Source organism: Actinia tenebrosa, unplaced genomic scaffold (assembly GCF_029948245.1).
Source record: "Actinia tenebrosa isolate PJP-AT-01 unplaced genomic scaffold, QUT_ActTen_1.0 PGA_scaffold11__36_contigs__length_13525064, whole genome shotgun sequence".
Taxonomy (NCBI): domain Eukaryota; kingdom Metazoa; phylum Cnidaria; class Anthozoa; order Actiniaria; family Actiniidae; genus Actinia; species Actinia tenebrosa.
Genome location: NW_028292571.1, coordinates 11,070,136 through 11,088,390, shown reverse-complemented (window position 1 = coordinate 11,088,390; position 18,255 = coordinate 11,070,136). Strand labels below are relative to the sequence as shown.

Genomic DNA, 18,255 nt, shown 5'->3' with positions numbered 1-18,255 from the left:
TATCTATCCTCACTGCAAATTTGCAGTTAGAATTGTTCTAAATTCTTTTTTCCACCCGCTATGCGAATTTTTGTTCATCGACCCCAAATCAGTGAAAGACGCCGATTTTCGAGGTCGGCCGAGGGCTATTTTCAAAGTCTGTTTTCTCGGGTTTCTCTGCACATAAAAGCTAATTTTTCTATCCAGAACTTTAGTCTAGTGTAACTTCTGTATAAAAACAGTAATAGTTTTTTTTGGAATGCTCGAATTCTGAAAAATAATCCTAACTGATCGAGACTACTGAAAGCGTGACATGGAAATAAGCTAAGATTATGAGACCTCGAATATTGCAAATTTCTCATTGGTGGCACCTAATCCAGCCCTAAAATATAATTCAACCTTGAGATAAGAAGCTATTTTATAGATGTGTGCAATAAAATTTGCGGCACATTGCGTTTCTACGAAATAAGCTAAGTTTCAAATTGTTCTATTTTCAGTTATTTCCTAGCGTGACACGACAGGCCGTTGGGTCTGTGACGGCTACTTCTTTGCTCATTATCCTCAATACCATTACCTAAAATATGATATGATGAATTAAAAACCTTAACTTTACAATATTTGTTCCATTATAAGAGATTTCAATGATCTACGGCTTCATTTGATAGTGTTTCTATAAGCTGTTTTGAAATTTCACCGCACAATAATATTTTTTATTTGAATATCTCGAGGTCGGGAGGTCAATCGCTATTTGTTTATTTAATTGTAGTAAAGAAATCCTCGCTTTATCTCGAAACATACTAAAGAGATCCAAAAATGAGAAGTGTTCTTGCCTGTAGAGCTGAATATTTCTAGTTTTTTTAGTTGAAGGTAACATATCATTCATATCATTGTATTAAGTAAAGGATGCACTTGCCCGCGTTAGTAGCGTTATTCACTGTGTTATTGATCAACTCTATACTTATATTAGTAGTACTTGGAATACTGAATCTATGTCTTTGTACTAAATACTAGTGAGTTAGACTAGTACGTCTAAATTGAAGGCTCTTGCAAAAAAAAAAAAGAAAGAAATAAAATAAAACAAAATAGCAATGCATAATAATTTTTTTTAAATATACATCTTTTAAATATAATACAAATAACCATTATTACAAATACAAATATTTATTATATAATTACCAATGAAATATCTATTTTTCTCTATTTCGAAAAATTGATATCTTCACACGTGAAAATAACATGTTATTTTCAAGTGTGAAAATAACACCATTGCGATGGCTATTCAAAAATACACGAAAAGAATTGCCTGAAAAAGCCTAAACATACTTTCATTGATAATTATATAGTAAACAGAATATTACATGGGCGCTTGGAGATACGAAATTTATCTTCTCGTGTTGAAAATCTCTCATCAGCCTTCAATGTTGCAATGCTGAAAAAAATACTTAATCACTTTGAAGTACAGTTTAGATCTAAAGACCTTAAGGCAGAGCTCTTGCGTTTGGTTGGGGAAGCTGTCATTAAGGAATGCAAGTGTTCTTCGCAGTAGAATCAGTAGTGCTAGCTAGCTATACCGCAAACCGGTTGGCTCAGCTAGCTAGTTGGTTGAGCTTCGGGACTTTCGTGCGGGAGGTCGTGACTCGAGTCACAGCCGGACCAACACTCAGGGTCTTAAAATAACTGAGAAGAAAGTGCTGCCTTTGTAATTACATCTGCAAATGGTTAGGCTTTCAAGTGGCTCGGATGAGCACTTTAAATGGCGGTCTCGTCCCTCCACAATCATCATTACTAACCAACATCGGAGGGACGTAAAAGAACCACTGAGGACGTAAAGAAACCCTGGCAGTGACCACTTTCAGTGCCTACACTTCATACTAACCATCTCTCATGCTTGTAGATTGCACAAAAAGCAATCTGTCATTAAAAACTCAATGTAAAGCGCCTTTGATTTTATTCATATAGAAAAGGCGCTATATAAATTCATAAGATCATTGTAAGCATTTAATCTTAGTTCAGTGAGTACACGACAGGGGCGGCGGAAGCTGAACATTATCCATTGGAGGACTTGAGGAGCACGTCAAAACAGCCTGTACTGATTGACTGTTTTAAAATCGCCTTGAAAATAATGTTAGTTCCGAACTCATGTAGATATCAAAGAATTTGCTTTTGTAATGAAGATGATGACGAGGACGAGGACGATGACGATGACGATGACGATATAATAATGATTTATTAAATCATAATAATAATAACAATAATGATGATTATAATGATAATGATGATAATAATAATAATAATAATACAACAAAACAACAACAAAATAAAAACATCAATAAGAATAATCTATCAAAGACACAGGAATATCAACCATCACAGATTTTGAAAGAATGCTTTAGACGCAACCATAATAGCTTGGCTTCAAAGTAGTTGAACTTACTCGAGTAGAGTGAGACCTGAATGTTTCTCTAAGAGAAGTAAGCAATACATTGATTCATTGATTGAATAATGATAATAATAATAATAATAATGGTTTATTTGAAGCATATCTACAGAGTAGCTCTATGTCTTCAAAATTATTGGAGGAGCCACTACCCGCAACCCCCACTTCCGAACCGCCGCCCCTGTATGATCATAATTTTCACAATCACTTGTTCTGTAGTTATGAATGAATTCATACGTTTGATTGCACCTGTTGCAAAAATCGTCGTCTCAGCCGAAGAACAGTCAAGACTGCAAAGTATTTTTCGAAAAAATGATAGTATATGGAGTTCGAAAATATCGGGAGGACGAAATACCTTTTCACAATAGGAAATGATGAATAATTTATAAAGGAAATAAACGTTGAGAATGTTAAAAGACTAGTGACAAAGATATCAATGATATATTTCCTATATATGGCGCGTTTTCGGGTTCAAAATTAGATTGCAAATGTTGTTGAGTTTGGTTGTGTCGTACATGCTAAAACCATGATATTTAGAAACAAACTTGTAAGATATTTTCATACAGATTTTCATACGGCGTTACTCGTTGGCAAAATTGAAGTTGGTACAGAGAAGAGTAAGTGAATTAGCAATGTAATACCGAATATAGCCAAGAAAGATATATGGGGAGATGTTTCCGGGTAACAAAAGAAGTAAGCAGATTGCAGGTGTCAAGATTCTTAATTTAAATAAATAATACAAGGAATTTTATTGCTATTTGAACTCCACATCTTAGAAATCTTTATATTGACGAAATAATCCATACATTGACCTTTCAAATTTTGAAAAATGTGGTCAAATGAAATCGAAATAAACGGGCCAGTGGGACCAGCCCAAGTCCGGGTGCCTTTGTCACAAAATTGAGCTCTAATTTGGCTTTGCTTCATGGACTGACTTAAAGAACATTTCTAGTTGTAAATCTAGTACACAAACATTTTGATAGATGGAAAAACTATGTAAATATCCTACTCGAGTTAAATGAAGGAATCATTGACCAAACAAATTAAACATGGCAGTGAATCAATGTCACATTTAACCAGGAAACATTTCTAACTTCTAAACATCACGATAAGTTGCGATTTTTCTTTCGGCTTTTTTATCGACCCAAAACTTATTCGACTAAAACAAGATTATAAAGCTATTTAAAGAACGCGGTTTCAATCGTATTTTTTAGCGTGAATTTTACAGTAATCAAACTTCTAAACGTAAAGTGGAACCTCGTTCACGCAATCACCAAAGATCGCGTTTTTTGCTCATCAGTACCGACAATCCCAAAACCTTTCCAATGGAGCTTAAATTTACCAAACCACATTGAACTTTCAAACAACGGCACAAACATTAATTTCCTAGTTTTCAGGGTAAATTTCATGGCAATCTTAACGAAAATCCTTAGTCCGGCGTTGATTGGAGAAGCGTGATTTTCGCATGTATTTCAACCAAATTCAACAGGTTTCTATGCAGTCAGAATTAATTTCCCCAAATCAATCTTTAAAGTTTTGAAAAGGTCTATTCTTCCTCAACTCGCAGCATAAATATTATTTCAATCAGAGAACTTGCCCATAGTTAAATCTTTTTTTCTTTTGAGGCAAGTAATTAGCATTTGTAAATACAGGCCTCCTATTTTGCCTCGCCAAAAATTCGTCCCTTTCCCAATAAGCTTGAAATCCAGTCCAATGAACGAAAAAGAGTGATACATGAAGAAGAAAGTTCAAAAATTGTCATAGATGGTTTATTTTTTACGCACGCTCTGTTCAAAGTTTGTCCATTTTCACTCCTCTTGAGCGTCTCTTGCTTGAGTTACGGTCGAACCTCTTCTTTGGCCGTTTTCTCGAAAATAAAATAATATTTTCGAAAACCAAATACCCAGGGATTCATATCTAATAATGGCCTATCTAACTTCAAAAGAAGAGCGAATTTGATTTTTTGACCCTTGCCACGAATTCTTGAATTTGTTCGATTCTTGTGGACATTGCCTCTTAACATTTCGTGGTTAGATAAGGTCACTACTTGGGACTAGGTTTTAATTAAAAAAGACAGCGTTGGATTAGTTTATGACTAAGAATATGGTAAATAAATATTGACATTTAAATAACCATCTGATATCGTTGGCCCATAACCATCTGTAGGATAGTAAACAATCTATCAATTATTTTTTTAAAGAACAAAGTTATGAATATGTCTAACAATATAACCAACATATGGTATTGTTGTCGAAATACTACAAAGACTATATTTTGCTTCATAACATTGAACCCAGATGTTGATGTTTGTTGTGAAGTCAGTGATCATCCAGGTGAGTGTAGTCTTAAGGAAGACTTGAACTAGAGAAAGTCTTTGAAATGACTAAGTCCAGCTCAGGTTGTCCAAAGGTCAGTCACCACTAACAATATTCTTTCTCGACAAAAGAGTATTAAGCACACTACCAAGCAGTTTATTGATCAAAAACAGGTGAAACAAGTAAAATGCATCAGATATCTAGGTGTATTTATAGACTCCCATTTTTCTTGGAAAAATCATATTCAACATATTGTCATGAAAATTAAGCGTAGTATCGGTATACTATGCAAAATTAGCCATTATACACCTATAACCATACTCAAACGACTATATTATACTTTAATTTATCCCCACTTGACTTATACTGTTATAACATGGGGAAACACCTATCCATCTAGTCTTACGCCTCTTATTACACTTCAAAAGAAAGCCCTAAGAACAATAACCTTTTCTGACTTCAGAGCTCCTTCAACTCCACTTTTTCAATCTCTGGGAATACTTAAACTCAATGATAATAATTTATTTGAATAATTGTATATTTATGTCTGATTTTCACTCAAACACTCTGCCATCATTTTTTCATGACTTCTTCATACCCATAAGTAAAATACATACCTACAGAACACGATTAGCTTCAAAAGACTCTTTCTATATTTCCAAAATATGAACTTATTATGGCAAATTTAATATCCGTTACATCGGTGCCATTACTTGGAACAAGATCAAAGATGAATTAAAAATAACTTAACGTTCAAGTTTTAAAAAACTAATAATAAATCCAATTTTAAAAACTTACTAGTTACTCTTATGCACTTTACTCCTCGCCCATGGTTTCTTCCTTCTCTTCCTTTAGGGTTTTCTCTTTCTTTATTATTATTATTATTATTTTTACTCCAATCTAATTACATTTGTTTTTGGATTTTCCTATTTCTATACTTATTCTTGTAACAATTATCAGACAGTACCAAATGACCAATTTGCTACCTAACTTGATTAGCACTGCTATTTTAATAAGGTAGCAAGTGGTTCCTCAAATTTTTATTATAATCATCAAAATATTTAACAATTAATTTGAAAATCAGAGGGCACAAAAAAGGTTCCATTCCATTCCCTTCCATTCCCTTCCATTCCCTTCCATTCCCTTCCATTGCCTTCCATTGCCTTCCATTGCCTTCCATTCCCTTCCATTCCCTTCCATTCCCTTCCATTCCCTTCTATTCCCTTCTATTCCCTTCCATTCCATTCCATTCCATTCCATTCTATTCTATTCAACACTCAACCTGACGATAACATTTCACAACAAATGTGCATAATATGTATATATCGTATTATTTTCCTAAAAGAGAATACGGCCTATGTGGATTAGGGAATTAGAAGTTAGGAATCAGAAGTTTATATGAAATAAATAAGTTATGTTACTCCCATTAAAGGTGCATGGCTTACCTTTCTCCTTCTCTGCAACCATTAGGCGCACATAATATGGTAGAACTCTAGATACATTGTCACTGATGATTGCAATGTATTCTTTAGTATCATTGACAGTAAGGTTCTTCAACACGAACCAAGCACGACCTATTGTCAAGTTTCCAATAAATTCTACTCTCTTTTTCAATGCCGCATCAATATCTTCGTTAAGGTGCAATTTTCCAATATATCCATTAACACTGATAAACTGAGGGTCGGGGATGGTGCCCTTTCTTATTCCCCAGCTGGCGGCAAGGATTTCTTTTTGATCCGTCGTATTCCACATAAACAAGGCATCTTCTCCAATGGAACATCTGATATGTGTTGGACCCTTTATGGAGTATACTTTGTCAAACAAGAAGAAAATTATAAGGCATTGATATATATGTCTGCTATTATATGGTATTATAAAATAATTCAGATAGTACGCGTGCTGTGATTGGCCGAGAGCCGTGAGTTGTGATGCGCTTCGACAACGGTGGGAAAATTTGAGTTTTGTCGTACACAAATACAAATACAGGCTGTAGTCATAACTCCAGTAAAATTAGAAGAATATGGCTGATTTTTCAAGCTTTGACTTCTAACAAATCTAACAAATCGAAAAGTAATCTACATCACATTAAAGAACATCCCTTCTAGTGTATTTATGCCAAATCGGAGCTTCTACAAATAAAACGCCAACCTGCGAGTGAATTTTATTTGGAGGCGGTGAAACACGAAATGGACTAACTAATTTCCAACGCTGGCATTCATTATTGAGATATGCAAAATATGAGAGAAAAAGAAAGCTGTTCTGTTACATCTTAAGTGTTATTGTAGAGTAAAATTGTGCTTTTTAAACTTATGAATCGTAAATTAATACAAAAATGATAATAAAAAACTGCTACGAGTAAAAACGTATGTCACACAACAGGTCAAGATCGTTTACATATCAACGGAAGTAACGTGTTCTCTAGAATTCAATACGTAAACTTTCAACATTAAATGCTTTATATCTAGTAATATTTGTGTTGAGATATACATATCAAAACACGAAACAAAAACAGTTGTGTTTACTTTTTTCTGGTAAAGTTGGTGTATTGCATATTATCAGTTGCCGATTCATTATCAAACTGACTCGCTTACTGACCATATATATATGTCATCTCGCTCTATTACTATGCTCAGACTAAGATACCACTAAAGAAATATATTACCTTGACCTACTTACTGTTACTTTAGCTAGGTCTTTATAATATTTATATCTTCTTAACTCTCTTTCATTTTTGTGGTAAATTTTATGCATCACGTTAAAAGAAAAAGACATATTTTTGAACAGAACGATCCACACAAATCAGACCATGGAATAAATTACTGCAAAGTTATTCATTACCTTAGGGAAATTTCGAGAGTAGGGGATGCTCGCAGTTCTTTTTAGGGTTTAAGATCTGCAATGTGGACCATGGAATAACTTACCGCAAAGTTAATCATTATTTTCGAAATTTCGAAACTAACGAGATTGCATAAGAAGTTATTTTCATCGTCAGCCTAGCCGTACACGTGGTGGTCGGACGATGGCATTTTGTAGCTTTTCGGAGCTGGTTGGAGATAGTACTTGTGGACTCTGCTCAGACTACCCCGACTAGTTAAAATGCATTCCCCTAACTGAATGTAAAAGAGATATTTCCAGGCATTTACAGGTATACGGTATTTCAGAGGACCGACCTCTCGATAGTGAAATGGCCTTGATTCTGGCTCGTGCAGGTAGCTATCGTATTTTTAATAATGTCTTTATCATATGAGTTTTTTAAAGAGCATTTTTAATTTCATCAGGTGTATTTACGCTTGAAGAATCACATTATACTATGACTATATGCCCTAAACACCGACATGAATACGGGATTCGATGGCGATGCCGCAGAGTGCGATGTTCGGTGCCTGAACCCCTAGCTGCACACAAGAAATCAAATGCCAAAGCCATCAAAAGAATAATGTGCGAGCAGTCTTCACTGATTCTAAAAGAGACAGGAATCCGCGTTGGCGCTTGTACATTGCACTTCCTAAATCAAGAGAAGTTGAGACACTGGACAAAAGAACTGAAGATATTGTAACTAGTTGTAATATCGAAGAGGATGTTGCAGTTCCAGTGGAAAACATCGAAAATATGGAGGTAAATGTGTTATGGCAATGTAACTTACATCTCAATAAATTTTACACACTTGACTTTGTGAGCTTTGGAGATTAATAACTAGTGTTCCAATTTACCTTTAGGGCTACCAAGAAAACTCTCAGGATGAACTTATAAAAGAGCTGAGTGTTGAGGCTACTTAACAATATTTTTCTTTTTCTTTTCTTTGTTTCCGTGCGTGCGTGAATATGTTAGACATTTTTTAGACTCAATTAATCCGTTTTCTATTGGGAACATTAACATACACATAATTAGATTTCTAAGTACAGTGCTAGCACAGAGTTAATTTGCCTGTCGTTATTTTTCGATGGAATCTAGTTAGATTACTTTTTCTCTTTTTGGACGACCTTCACCTGTAAGTATTGTAAGCTTCTCCTATTTAGTAACATTACCTTTCACTGACACTATTTGTATTTTAAGGAATTCACTACATAATAAACTAAAAGGCCGTACGTCGAATCAGGTCGGGTCCTTACACTGAGAATGCAAGTAGATGGACTTCAGAAACAAGTACAGTCATTAAACGATGAATGTCAGTATCACAAGAACAAATATTTTTCTCTCGATTACACTATCGATTTCGCTTTGATTTATCACTCGGGAAAGAAAAAAAAATTCAAGTTTGGGCTCTTATAAAAAGTGTCCGTACAGCCATAGGCAACACATTGCGGACTTACGCTTTTTCTCTCGTTTTTCAAACGTTTTGAGCTCATTTTTACTTGCACAGTCACCGGAACTACCGTATAAACTTTTCAAGCCTTTCCAGACGACTCAAGGTCAGTCTTGCTTTCATGCAAATCCAAGATGGCGTCCAGGCAACCGTGAAATGGACCACCGTGAAATGGACTAATGCAAGTACTGGATCTACGAACTGTACATAGTGAACAAGTGATACAACGTCATCACAATAAACCACTTGTTTCAAATATTCCATTCATTCAAAGAAGATGGATAGACTGCGAAATAAGTGAGAAAACGAGGCAGCGATATACAAAGGCGGGCTATGAAATGGTAGCCGCTGTTGTCCAAACCATCTCTCCTGAAGCAGCAGGTAGGGGGACTCGCGAAATCCAAAACGCTAAGCTCCGATTTTCGCGGGTATTACAGGCGTCAAAGGCCCCTCCGAAAACACGCGTCCCCCGCGGGAATTACCCGTGCGCAGGTATTTTGGTAGCGCGAATGTTAAAATATTTGTTGGATATACGATGCACGAATGTAAAGAGTTTGTGAATGGTTTCTGTGTAGGGTGTTTGACTGCAAGGGTGCGCATACCTAAGCCCAAGGGGTTCTGGTGTTGTGGTAAGAAAATGCAAATAGAAGACGACACGTCAGCACAGTGTTACGAGTGTGGTAAGAATATTCGTAATGCCGTACCAAATGCTACCAGAGAGCAGTATTACGCCAATGGAGGTCGTAATAAAAAAAACCTTATAATAGAATAAAATACTTTAGGGACTGGATGAGTCATATCCAAGGTTATCGACCGGTATATTTAAACAACGAAGTAAGGAAGAAAATCATAGACCACTTAGAAGAGCCAACCCCACAAAGTCTACGGAAAACGCTGAAAAAATTAAAACTAGGGAAATATTACAAAGCTATTCCCTATCTTTTGTCTGAAATTACCGGTAAGTCTATTCCCGAGGTTTCTGATATGACAAAAGCCGAGTGGATGTTTTGTCGGCTGGATAAGGATATTCCTTATTATCCTGACGCAATTTACGAAATATTTTACGAAATAGACCCCAACCACCCCCTGTTAGGATGGGTTCCAAGAAGATAGTGGACGATTACGTCATATGTTTTCAGCCAATCAAAACCTTCACAATTTTCTTTCACATTTGTGAAAACGTTTCACATTTGTGAAATAGATTTGTGAAATTAATTTGCATATGACCCAGACAGCCGGCGTTCAATATGTAAATAGAATCCTGTCTCGCTTTTTTCAAAGCAGATGTTTACTGAGCAAGCTTTCTTTGAAGCTCTTCTTTTGCCTCCTGGTAGATCTTTTTGCGAGATTCCTCGGAAAGATCTTTTACGACTGTTTTTTTATTCCTTATGTCCGACTTTAATTTCTCGTACTTTTCCTTTTCGGCCAGAATAAGCGAGAATTCTACGTCGTCTATCTTTCTGTCACGCAAAGCCTTTGAGACAAGATCGGTAATTGTATTTACTTTAGCCCTTGACAGAGCTATTGTCGTGTCATGCTTGGATATTTTGCTTGACAACTGTTTCATAATGCCCGTAGCAACGGCTGAAATAATACCACAGGCTGCCCCAACGCCGGCCAAAGGAACTCCAACAATTATTCCCGGTCCGGTAAGCGAAGTAGCAACGCCGGAGCCCGTTAACACAACAGATATGGACCCTGAAGTTATCGAAATCTTATGTAGGGTACTCCGGGCTCTGACGTACTTTTTTCGGACTTTTTCGTAGTGTTTTGTCTGCCCTTCCAAGTAAGCCAGTATCAAGTTTGCTTTATTTAGACGAAAGTTTTCAGCGTTTAATTCGTTAGGTTCCTTAGGAAGTTCAGCATAAAGTGGAGGTGCTGATGGTATAACATCCATTATATATACTAATGTATGACGCTTTTGGGAATGATATTGAGGAGCAGCCACATCATGACAACAGGGATTACGGGAATTGGAGAGCATTTAGAAAGATGTTTCCGCATGCAGACCCTAGTAAGTTCGAAAGAAGGCCCGATGGTATTTACTATAACGGCTCTAGGATGTACAGCAATGGGGATTTGAAAGCTACGCCTCAGCTGAAGCATCCTAAGCCTAAACCCGTGCAAGGTTGGTCAAAGGAATTATTGCTGGGTACCAGTACTTATCCGATACCCGCGGTTGCGTTTAATGAACATCCAAGCTTGGACCTAACGTTGAACATGCGGATCTCTAACAACCATTCCTTTTCGTTAAAGGTGCGAGATATCTTCAAAAACGTGCCCATTGTTCATACCACCGCTAAGGAATCTCATGAATGGTTAAGTGGTCCTAACATGCGTTATTGGCCGCAGCAACTAAACTTTGCGGTTTGGTGTGCCACTAGCGGCTGTGGTGTAAGTGCAAACTTGATGAAGAATTCAATATTTATGTTTCATTTTCACTTTACGGTTAGAAGAATACTGCATGAGATGGGTGTTACTGCATTACCAGGAGATGCTGCGTTCTATCCAAGAGATAACAAATACGACGTTCCAGCCTATAACAGGCTTTGTAAGGAGTTCGGTGTTGTAGGGAAGGATTTTAGATGCACTGCCGGTGCTAACAATGGTCTGGGACATATTTGGGCTTATTGGGGGGTTGGCGGACACAAGCTAAGCGATAAGGAAGTTCATGTGTTGAATTTACAATGGACCATGGCTTCCCACCCAGAAACGCATTATTATTTGAAGAATGAGTGGTGGTGGTTGGACGTGACCGGTCCAGGTCGCGCTACCAAGCAAGTTAGAGACGGACCTTTGTTTAAAGACGAAGGCGGTAAGTATCGCGGAGCTAATCCGCTAATTATTAAGATCACCAACGACGAATATGCGAAGCAATATCTTAATTTCATACCCCCAGAAGGTAAAGGACTAACTAGGGCTGGTCTTGCCCGTTTCAACCGCAGCATAGAAGCTTACGTGAATTCTATTCTTGGGGCTCAGGTAAACACCCGATCTAGCATAATCGGAAATACGGGCGCCGCAGAAGAGACGCGAGCCGAAGCCTTGATCTTATTCGAAAGTTCAATCTTGGAGGGCGATATTAGCAAGGGCGTACAGCGTTACCAGTTAGCCATACAAAATTCTAAGGCGAGGTTGGACTATGCAGTAGCCCCGGGTTGTTGGTTAATGCCCAGTAATTTATCTATGAATACTGGCTCCGTAGTAGGGTATAACAACAAACTGCAGCGAGCAACTAAGGATATAAAGTTTGGGGTGAATGACGTGAACTCTGATACTACCAAGGGCATTCCTCACTTCGTAGAGAAGCCAAAAAAGTCACACGAAACGAAGCTACCCGTAGTTAAGAAACCATCAAAGCATATTCCCGCAACCATACCTGAGGAATATGACCATAACCTGCTAAAGGCCGGCTTAGCCGCCGCAGGCGTTGGTCTGAGTTATTATATATGGCGATGAATAACCCCTACGTAGCTGGAGTAGATTGCGTTTATACGACTTACACAGGCGAGAAAAAATACAACCAGGCATCTTGGGTTGATGTCACGGGGATGTCCGTGAATTTGAACTACTCGGGAAAGAAATTGATAATATGCAGCATTTGCATTGGCACGAGCAGCCACGCCAACGTGGGCTTTAGGTTCCTGGATGACAATGGCATACTGCAGCCTATGCGTACGAAAACGAACAACAGGGAGCCTGCGCATTTCTCCGTAGAGCCCAACCCCCAGAGCGCCGAGAATCTATCGGTTTGGACTTTCCACATGGTCGCCGATTGTCATGGAAAGGTAAAGCTGCAAATACGCGTAGATGACTCAGGGAGCGTTTGCGTAAATAGCATAGAAAATCAAAGGGATACAGCCTATAACAACGCAACCATCAGCACTCTTACGGTGCTTAGTCTTTAGAAGGGAATTTATTCCCTGAAATATATGAACCCAAACGCGAAGGAAGATTGGTTTCTACATTTTTTTGGAGGAGAAGGACTACTTAGAACAGCATTGGCTTGACACCGGGCTGTGGGTGAAGGTTGGGAGCCTGGGATTGATCATGTGTACCATTTCGTTTCGACGGGGTATTCGTGTAATGTCGGGTTTAGGATCGTTGATGAGGATGACCACCCATTACTACCCTACAGAAAAAAAGATAACAATAGGAACCCAGTTCATTTCTCGTCGGAGCCCCCTCCGTTAAGCACAGAAGACTTAACGCCGGTAACGTTTCACATGATAGCCAATTGCCAATATGCGAAGTTACAAGTTCTCCCCAACGACGTTGCCTACCTTCGGATAAATGCCGCCCCGACAAAAGATCCTCCGACGGATGCCACTTGGAACCATAAGCCCATTAGCCCCATGACTGCCCTACCGCTAGTTCCGCATTATCAAGGCGGCGCGAATACTATCTTTACTTATCCCCAGTCGAGAACACCCCGGATGCCCGACGACGATAAGCCCCCAGTAATACACAAGGATAAGATCAACCCCTCATCTACTTCAGGAGGACCACCCCAATAGCGACGACTAATATCCAAATGTTATTCCCCACAAACTTTAGCAGTTCTCCGCCGGCCCTAAGTGCCAAGGAAACAACCGAACCCAGCAGCCCAGGAAGACCGGCTGCCATCTTTTTCCCCAAGTCCGTCAGCCCATTGCCTAATTTCTTTACGCCCGCGCCTGTAGCCTTAAGCGCGGATAGGATTACTCCTACTACGGTGCTAATAGCGACCGCGAATGCAAGGGGAATACCATACTTCAAAAGGGCTCTTTTTACCTTTTCCTTGGTGGTAAGCCCCAGCTCCTTTTCCAGGTTGTCCCTTTACGCCTGTAATTCCGCAAGGCGTACCTCGACGGCCTCCACTTCCCTTTGAGCTGCTTCCCTTTCCTCTTCGGAACGAGTTTGGTCCGCAACTACTTCTCGCTGCCGCTCTATTTGCCCCTCCAGGTCTTCGATAGCCTGATCTCTTTGCCGGATTTGTTCTTCCTTGGTGTTAATTTCGGCAACCAACTGCCGCCGTTCCTCCAAACAGCCGACTATGGTGGTTTGTAAGTTTTTGGCTTCTTCCTTGCTCATGTCCAGGTCTTGCAGGGCGAGCTCGAAGGCTTTTTGGGCTTGGTCCCTATCGCGCAGGGCATTGTCTCTTTGTTCTCTCATTTCTATCATTCGCTGATTCTTGTTGTCGATTTCTCTTTTTTGAGCATCAAGGAGTAGTTGGTTTTGTCTCATGTAATCTGCTTCCCTTTCTTCCAACGTTTTTTGCAGGCCTTCGGCGCGTTTTTCTAACGCGACCCTTTCGTTTAACGCCTCCAGCCTACCCAACATGCTCCTAGTAGCCTGCTGAAAGCCTTTTAATCTTGAGACGTCGCCCCTAACGTCACCATTCTCATCAAAGAGGGGTTGTGGTTTCGTCCAGCGGTTCTTGTCGGGAAATCTCAGGTCTTGAACGCTTATAAGGACTCTGCCGCCACGCTCGGTAAGCCTTACTTCGTCTGAGTCAAAGTTGGAATACATATCTTTTAGCCGCTGCATGGCCGAGTTTACGGTGCCTAAGTCCTCTAGCTCTATGTGCTCGCGCGGAAATACGTACTCGCGTGCTTTGGGATGTCTTAGGGCATTCGTAATTCTATTCCTTAGGGAATCGTCGGGGGCGGGAAGCAGCGGTTCTTCGTCACCGTCGTTAATGTCTTCTTTACCTTCCTCAGTGGTGGGGTCAAAGTCAGTAGTTTTTTAGTTTTTGAACAGGTACGATCTGTACACCACGTACAAAGACTTATGGTTGACGGCCTTCGACCGCGCGCAAAGGATAGAACAAGGAATAGCAAGCGCAGCCATACGTAAGGTAAGAAGCGCAGCCTCTGGCGCCTCGGGAGAAGACGAAATAAAGGCGGCCTACGGTACTAAATATGTTATCCCGTTGGACTTCGAAGTTATCACGAACCATGGCGCGTATTACCCAAGGCAGCTAAGTGAACTGCAGTTCGAAGTAACCCTAGCAGATACTACGAACATCCTGCAGGGAAAAGACGTAAGTTCAGCAGCCGTCCACCCATACTCCGTTACTAACTTGGAGCTGCAGTACGAAACGGTATATAGCGAAGAGCTGGCTCGTAGCGCTGGCATGGAATACAGTGCAGGGAAGGCTTTTCTTTACGATCACGTAGTAATGTACAAGACGTTCAGCTTTACGAACAACGTCGAAGAGGTTATCAACCAAAGCATTAACCTTCCCAGGCGCAGCCTTACAGGGTTAATGTTGCTGTTCGCAAAGACATACACCGCAGGATTGCGTGACTCTGAGGTATTCTTTAATCCTAACATCCCCAACGTAGGTCTTAGTATTAACGGAGTGTCTAACAAGGTCTACTCCCAAGGGATAAAGCACGCGGATATGTACCGGGAAGTCGCGCGCAAGTTTGGCGACCAAATTGCCCCAAAGGAGTTCTTCACGGATAAGTATGCGTTATGGATTGACATGCGCACTACCAACGATGAATCTATGCGCGGTCAGGGTTTACGTCTAGTGAATACGCAGGATGGGATAACATTGGAAATTAAACGCACCAAACATGCCAGCGATTCGACTAAGATAAACTGCTACGTCTTCGTGGTGTCTGACGCGCAGCTAAGCGTAGAAATGAATCAGCTAAAGAGCGTTGCTTATTAAAATATTTGTCTAATATACCATTTTGCGCGTATTTGAAAATAACGACACCAAACTGCAATGCATAGTGCAAGGCGAAACTTTATACTTTAAAGCGAAGGAGGTGGCTTTGGCGTTGGAATACGCAGACCCTAAGGATGCTATTAAGGTACACGTTCGCGATAAATACAAGAAAAGGCTTAGTGCACTTAGAAGGGAGGCGATTCACCTCCCTTCCAACTTACACCCAGATTCCCTGTACGTAACCGAATCTGGGTTGTATCAATTGATATTCAGTTCAAAGATGTCAAAGGCAGAGGAGTTCCAAGATTGGGTGCTTGAAGAGGTCTTGCCAGCATTAAGGAAGACAGGCAAGTATGAAGTAGAAAAGCGGTTTAACAGTGCAAACAAGTTGGTCTTCAAGATCGAAAACGAATTTGACCTGCATAAGAAAGTGGTTGATTACATCCGCAGGTTTTACCCCCAAATGCTTGTGATCCCTGGTCTAGGTGAACTGCAGGACTCGGATGGAAAGCGCATAAAGTGCTGGCAGAAAGGATATCAACGGGGGCAACCCGACCTTCTTATCTTGAATGCACACGTGCGATACCGTGGTTTCTGCTTGGAGCTGAAGACTCCAAAAGGCAATGGGGTATTATCTGAGGACCAACGTCGCCTGTTGCACGAATACGAAAGAAATGGTTATAAAGTAATGATCAGTAACGATTACGACGACATCTGCAGAGCCATCACGGAGTATGCACAAGGAATGCGTCTACCATGTAGGTGGTGCTGCAAGCGCTTTAAGAACGCGCAGACTCTGGGAACGCATTTAAAGATATTCCATAGGTATAATGGTGAGGCAAATACATTGGCGAGATCTAATAGAAGGTATTGCGTATGAAATAAAAAATTACGTTGTCTTTGAGGATATCAACCGCTTGCGGCTGGTCCTCAAAGACGGTGACGGCATAGAGTATTCCCTGTGGGCGCCTGATAGAGTCAGGTACGTCATACAGGGCGAGGAATTCACCCATCTGCGCTCGCACAGAACGGGCGGTGGGAGTTTGACATTGAAAGGAGGGTTGCCCCGTCTCCGCTGTGTGGTTAGGCGCGCCTAAAGTAGGTGTAGTCATGCCTTCGCTCTTTGGCGGCGAGGATGGCTCCCTTTTTTTAACGATGCAGTCGGCAGGGGGTTCGCACGTGATACAGCCCATATATTGAAAGGGCGATCAAGAATCCTCCTAGGAAGGTAGCATATGTTAGAGATGTGCCCTCTCGGCTCTGCAGGATCGTTTCAAAAGAGTCCTTATTCTTATTTATTTTTATTTACCTAGTTAACTAAGAATAAATAAAAATAAGATCAAGATTTGAAACTCTTTGCGCAAACCTTACTTTACTACCGCGTCGCAGGATCGTTTCAAAAGGGTCTTTATTCTTATTTATTCTTTATGCCTTATTCATTCCTCCTTACGAAGAATAAATAAAAATAAGATCAAGATTTGAAACTCTTTGCGCAAACCTTGATCTACCTTCTCTTCTAATCCTTGCGGGCGATCTTATCTTTCAAGTTATCGGCACTCCAATCTTGGAACGCGCTCACGTACTTCTTAAAGGTGACCGGATCAGACTGCGGATACAAGCACTGCCAAATATGTTGGTCACTTCTTTGACATCCGCAACGCTCACACTCCGCGCCCCAATATTCCCTATCCTCCCAGCGCACACCTTCAACGCGATCGAACATTGCAAAGCGCGCGTCTATCTCCTTCTTACGCTGCGTTAACCTCCTTTTAGTCTCGCGCGGAGAACAGCGGCTGGCAATATCGCCGTGCTCGTAACAAACGACATCCTGCAGATCGTAATTGCCGCGGCACCGGAAACGATGCCACTCTTCGTCTTTGTCCTCCTCGCAGCGCTCGCATACATTCTTTAGACAGACGCGGTTATCAACGTGGTAATCCAACATTTGCACGCTGCTAAACAGATGATTACACTCCTTACAACGCCTTTCGCGCGTTTTGTGACACACCTTCTTTTCGACGTGATATCGTAGCGCTTGTTTGGAGCTGAACTCCTTGTTGCAATCTTTGCACCCCATATAACTAAGTGTTTGATAAGCCTTATAAGGGATACTTCCAGCAGGATCGTTTCAAAAGGGTCCTTATCCTTATTTATTCCTCTTATCAAGAATAAATAAAAATAAGACCAAGATCCAAGACTCTTTGCGCAGATCTTGATCCCTATTTTTGAAATTACATAGGATACTTTATAAAGTCCTTCACGGACTCTTTTGCCCAGCCCGCCATCGTCAATAGCGCGCCAAACCGTTCTGCGCGCTTTAGACCACACATTTCCTCATATAGCTCCTTTACGCGTTCATTCAGCCGGTCTATCTCCTCCCTTTGCATTTCGACCGTCCTCTCCAGGTCTGATTTTTCTTTAACGACGTTAACCATTGCTTTGACTGCTTCCATGGGCTCCATATATACCAGCAAATAAATTTGCTTCTAGTTCCCTTCGAAAGAAGGGATATAATGGAACCAAATCACATGCCTTGTAACGCTCTGATAGTAGGACC

At 40.3% G+C, this 18,255-nt stretch overlaps 1 protein-coding gene across 3 annotated transcripts in view; it reads right to left on the bottom strand.

Moving 5' to 3' along the window:
* LOC116290600 (uncharacterized) overlaps positions 1-18,255 on the bottom strand; it is a 48,074-nt gene that overhangs the window by 10,381 nt on the left and 19,438 nt on the right. For all 3 annotated transcript variants that reach the window (XM_089027419.1, XM_089027418.1, XM_089027420.1), the window contains exon 3: positions 6,177-6,542. In XM_089027419.1, coding sequence (XP_088883545.1) covers positions 6,177-6,542 — 366 coding nt within the window. The remainder of the gene's footprint in view (positions 1-6,176; positions 6,543-18,255) is intronic.